Source organism: Amphimedon queenslandica, unplaced genomic scaffold (genome assembly GCF_000090795.2).
Source record: "Amphimedon queenslandica unplaced genomic scaffold, v1.1 AMPQUscaffold_13098, whole genome shotgun sequence".
Classification (NCBI taxonomy): domain Eukaryota; kingdom Metazoa; phylum Porifera; class Demospongiae; order Haplosclerida; family Niphatidae; genus Amphimedon; species Amphimedon queenslandica.
This window is the reverse complement of record NW_003546666.1, coordinates 61,514-67,466: the sequence shown is the minus strand read 5'-3', so window position 1 is coordinate 67,466 and position 5,953 is coordinate 61,514. Positions and strand designations below refer to the sequence as shown.

Genomic DNA, 5,953 nt, shown 5'->3' with positions numbered 1-5,953 from the left:
TCCATTACTGAGTGATGGAAGGTCATTTGATAGTAATCATACTGCAATGAACTTCTCAGTAATTTGTACGATGAGTCATGATCCAAGTGATGATACGCCTACTACTAAGAAAAGAAATGTACCTGGTAAGTTAACACAAAGCAATGAATTTTATCAAAAATGACTAGAAAAGATTTCTTGATTTTTATAATTTTTTCTGATACATACACATGTTTTTACGACCTGGGGGCGTAGCCCCCAGGTCGTCCTATAATTGATTTCACCCACGTGCGATATAATATATTATTTGTATGTCAACACTTACATTTCTACTATACACGTTGTATTGGAGAAATAACAAGCCTTAGCAACTACCCGCCCACGCTACGTAAGTGGGTGTGGTCACGGCAAACAAAATGGTGGTTTGAACATGGGTCAAAGTTATGAGCTTTCTAACAGGGAAAGAACATAGAGATACTGTCTAAAGTCTTTTCTGGAAGCATTAGAAGGTAGAGAGAACCTTCATAAGTCTTATTAAAAATCCAGCTGTACTTGCAAGGTGGTGAAAACAATTATAGGAATATTTTTACACTGTTACACTTGTTATATTGTATTTCAAGTTTTAGCTGATTCCAATCAAAATTAGAATTTTTTACAAATTTTTTAAGTTGCTCCAAAATCAGGCCAAAGTTCCTGTACTATAGTAAGGGTCATCAGCCAAATTTCACCAAAAATGACTAGGAGAGATTTCTTGATTTTTATAATTTTTCCTGATGCATATACATGTTTTTATATTGTATTTCAAGTTTGAGCTGATTCCAATTAAAATTAGATTTTTTACGAATTTTTTAAGTTGCTCCGAAAGTCCCTGTACTATTATAGTACAGGGACCTTTAATGTATTTGTGTATCCATTACTGAGTGATGGAAGGTCATTTGATAGTAATCATACTGCAATGAACTTCTCTGTAACCTGTATGATGAGCCATGATCCAAGTGATGATACGTAGCATGTGGCCACAAATTTGCCAAATTAAAAATTCGCCAGTCACCAAAATTTAGCAATTTGCCAAATTTTAGCCCCTCTAAAATTACCCGCTATACGGCACCACAAAGCAATAAATTTTATTAAAATGACTAGGAGAGATTTTACATTTTTATAATTTTTCCTGATACATATAGATGTTCTTATGTTGTATTTCAAGTTTGAGCTGATCCCAGTCAAAATTGGATTTATAAAGAATTTTTAAGGTTGCTCCAAAATTGGGCAAAAGTCCCTGTACTTTAGCCAAATTTCACCAAAAATGACTAGGAGAGATTTGTATTGATATGTTTGTGTTTGATATGTACTGATTTAGCATTTTTATTGTACATGTATTGTGGGGTTTGGCTCTGTATTAATAATTATTTAAATCTCCCTCTAGATCATCTAAAGAAATAGGTATTATTTATCAATGTAATTATGATGATGCATGAATTTTATGTTTTTATCAATCTTTGCTATGCAACATGTAAGGGAATTTTATAAAATTTATTATTTAATTATAATAATAGCAACTTTATCAAAGATAGCATCTACCAGAAGTGCAGAGGCTAGCATGAACAATGACAACATTGCTATTGATGTCTCAATAAAAGCATCACTTAACTAATTGATTCAATTAATTATAATAATAATTAACCATATTCATAAATGTGTAGAGATGTTTAGTTTTTTTCTGTTTATTAGTGAATGTGTATTGTAAACTAGAAAATGTAATCCACATTATAAACATTCATTGCATTCTATAAATACAATAATTGTTTTGTTTAATAGTTTATAAGCTAAATATATATTTTGTGCTTGTCTAGAGGGGGTCAATTCTTGGAGGTTGTAAAAAATGTAGAGTATAAGATAGGCAATTTTCATTGGTGACTGCAGGTTTGTTTGCTCTAGCATGAATACTATTCATGGCTCTACTTCTATATCCCAACCTAAGGTAACCTTCGGTAGTGGTCTCTGACAGTGATTTACCAAATGTCCGAATGATGGGCAATTGGTAATGACCCCAACACCTGACCAACCAAGTTGTCAAGAGCAAGGACAGCAAGAAAACACTGTTAGTCAAACATTGACAGAGGTAATATTTATTTTTCTTGTCATGATATTAGTCTTTTATTTTTTAGCTTGCTCCTTCATGTTCACCGTCACTTGTAAGTTAATTCTGAATGTGTGTTAATGGTAGTAATGTATAACAACACTGTGATGCGATAGAAAGTGCTCTACCACATTAGCATCAAGTACTAGTAATTGAGGTAATTATTAATCCAATTATTGTGGTTTATGGAGCACTTCTGCATGACAGTTGGACATGATTCATCATTGTCAGCATCACAGTCACAGGGAGACAGTGCAGTGAAACTAGTGTAAAGGTGAATTAAAATTTCACTGAATTAGAATTTCAGGGGTCCAATTAATGATTATTTTAGGAAGTGTCTCCACTTTATAGCGATACTTGGGAAAAATCGACAGCCACCTCCTCTCTCTTGACAACAGCTTCCAAGGATGGTAAATAATAGTTATAAAATAAAATTTTAAAATAAATTTACTATAATTTGAGACTCAGCAAGTCTGAGCTTATTTGCAGCAAATGGTTGGCAAGACAAGACTAAACTGATGTTCAAAGACTCCTGTAGCAGCAAGAAAGGTTGAGACAGCAGATATACAATCTTTTTATTGATATAAAGGACTCTGATAAGCTGAATGCTGCAATGAGAAAGCTGCATGCAAATGATTTCTGCTGTGCTGTGACTAAGTCATCTCTAGAAGCAAGAAAGGTTAATAAAGCAAAAGTACAAACTTCTTCAAAATACAAATTGTTCATGCAGTGACTGCTTCTAACAGATCTTTAATGCTTGCTATATCCAATTGCTGCAGAGATTTTATAAGTAATCAGATGACAAGCTAATGATTGTAATGAAATGCTTAGACAAAATTTTCCTATTTGCATAGACATGAATACAATTGCTTTGTTTAGGCTTGCCCCTTTAATGTTTTACATTCATCTAGTAATTTTAATAATTTTTGTCAAAGAAGCAAAGATGATAAAGCATAGACTTTCTCTCACTCTCTTGTTCTTGTTGATCCTAGCAGTGGATGGAGCTAGTAATGTGTCATGAATGTACTTTATTCTTTATTGTTCTTCTAGTTATAACAGTTGGTCCTACTTCTGTTACTGTTCCTATTTATGAGACAGCAAGTTTTACTTGTGAAGGAACTGGCAATGAACTAACTTGGCTAGTAGGGAGTGATTCACTGACAGAGTCTGTTGCTCAACAAAGAAGCATCACATTTACTGATCCTGGAGGTCCTGGTAACTTATCATCAGTACTTACTATCACTGGGTTACCTGTTAATAATGGGATTGGGATTGGATGTCACATATTGTCATATCCACCTTTTAAACAAGTGTTCTCTAACACTGGTGCTACACTAACAATAAGAGGTTAGTACACATAGATTGTTATTAAATTTTGGTATAATATTATTACTCATTATATTACATCTATTTACAGGAATATCACCAGTTGAAGACATACAATGGTCTAATGATAATCAGTCATTGTCATGGTCTCCTCCTTCTTTCTATTCTGATGATATATTTTCAGGAGGCATTGCTGCTGCTACTACATATAATGTATCAGTAAATGGTATCAGTTATATCAACACTACTGGTACTAGTGTATGGTTGAATACTACTGGATTGAATATAATGTGTGCCAATTTTACTGTTGGTATTACTGCATCTATTGGACAATATGTATCACAAGAAGAAGCATATATTAACAACAGTCCAAGTAAGTGTAAAGATCAATAACTTATCAATATTATTCATAGGTTACACTATCAATATATTGAATTACACTCTGACATATCATAGAAAAAGTGATTTGTTCTTTATTAATTTACTAAATTTGGTAATGACTATAATAGCTGTAAAGCATAATTTATAAATCACTTTGCATCATTAGGTAAACAGTAACAGTTCAGCACAATCCTGTAACATTACCATATATGGCAACCTTTATCCTGATGAAGGAGTAACACAGAATATGTGTCACACTATTGTTGATGAATTAATATCATACACAATGACTGGATTAAAACAATGCAAAACTTATACTGCTCAAATAATTATACTGAATTCCTTATTTGGTATTGAAGATCAAGATAATGTGATGGTTTGTAAGTTATATTGTTTATTGTTCTATTTTGTTTATTTTACCTTAAGCTACATATAATGTAAAAGATCTGCTAGTATCTACATATACCAATGGATCAGTTAGTGTACAGTGTGTGTTTGTATCAGGATCAACTGCTGATGGATGTCATGTGATATTTACTGATACTAGTAATGGAAGGAATGAATCCTTTAATATAAATGGATCAGATGATAGTACACTGGTAACATTATCAACAAGTGGAGGAGTATATAATGTAACTGTTCATGGTATTATTAATGGATACATTACTCCATGGACTTGTGTACAACCTAAACATGTATACATCATTATTCCTTCCTTTGTTTACAGCAGCAGTTACAGCATAGTAGATAGTACTGGTAAGTATCAATGAATAACAAGTGCATTAATTCACTTAAGGTATAGGTATGCTATCTAGTGAAGTTGAATACTCAACAGGTAAACTATATAATCACTACAATTTAGAATTATTTTTTCAGTGGCAGTTTCTAGGCCTTACCATACTGTTGACAGTGATCCACCTCCAGTGGTATCTGCTACACTGTTAGCATGTACTGTAGTTGGTACAGTATTAATTCTAATAATACTGCTGATTGTAATTATCACTACTAGTATCTGGTGTGTGAGAAAAAGGAAGGAAAGTGGCTCTGTTGAGATTACAGTAAATAATCCAGCATATGGACAGAGTAAGCCATAATGCTAAATATCACTTATCTCTATTCATTTCTAGTTGAACAAACAGCAAGACCTATACAGTCAGTACAAGGATTGGTATTAAACACAATAGGGCGAGGCGAGACTATGAACACAAATGTTAATCCAGCTTATGAGACTGTTGTTGTTTATGAATATATTGATTAATGAATAATGAACAGTGTATGAAGCTGGCCAGCTGGAGGAATAGTCTCAGCCCAGTCCCTTTGCTGACTGGTTTATGGCTGATACTAGGGGTAGCCAGATCATGCTGGCATAATTTGGAGCATAATATAATAGGGCAAGTTATAATTAGTCAAAAATTTAAATTTCTGGCCCTATGCCCCTAGCCACATGCAATTGCAATTCAATATGGCAGGTGGTGTAACTTGATGGTTGATATTTGAGTAAAGCAGAAATTATGAGCATAAAATAAGCATAATTGGATTCATTTCAAAGCATAGATTGTTAGCCTTAGGGTGGAATTTAGGGCACTAAGGGCAGTGCCTAAAAACTACACAACCAAAAGTTTGGAGTCTGAATCAGGATTGATGCTAGCCTGAATCAGTCGTGAAATCAGTACTGGATCATGTATTTGGCAATCAGTCACGATACGGTCATGAAATCAGTTGCGACACTATCATGAAAAGGTCTTGCACTGGTTCAGGCCAGAGCATCAGGCATGATCAGCAATGATACTTGTCAGGACTGTAGCAGTGCTGATATCAGACTTGATTCGTTCATTTTGGGCAATATTGCTGATTCAGGCATGATTACTTTTGGTTATGTACACAGCCAATAGTTGAAATCTGGATTAGGATTGATGCTAGTCTGAATCAATCCTAAAATCAGTACTGGATCATGCATTTTGGGCAATCAGTCACGATACAATGATGAAATCAGTTGCGACACTAGAGTACATTATCAATGATCGTACACCATCAATTTTCGGACACTTGTTTTAGGAAAACTATACATTGCCATCTCATGAAACTGCAAAGTATTATAGCAATAGTTATCCTTTATTTGCGTGACAAAAC

The 5,953-nt window shown here is 33.8% G+C and overlaps 1 protein-coding gene across 1 annotated transcript; it reads left to right on the top strand.

The window, feature by feature from the left end:
* The first annotated feature begins 2,825 nt into the window (after positions 1-2,825).
* Positions 2,826-5,092, top strand: LOC109585228 (uncharacterized). Its single transcript, XM_020001222.1, has 10 exons — positions 2,826-3,123; positions 3,167-3,463; positions 3,534-3,815; positions 3,856-3,935; positions 3,990-4,203; positions 4,250-4,579; positions 4,626-4,658; positions 4,700-4,763; positions 4,833-4,906; positions 4,951-5,092. Exons 1-10 carry the CDS (start codon positions 2,940-2,942, stop codon positions 5,079-5,081), a joined length of 1,689 nt encoding a protein of 562 aa, XP_019856781.1. The 5' UTR covers positions 2,826-2,939; the 3' UTR covers positions 5,082-5,092.
* Positions 5,093-5,953: the final 861 nt, after the last annotated feature.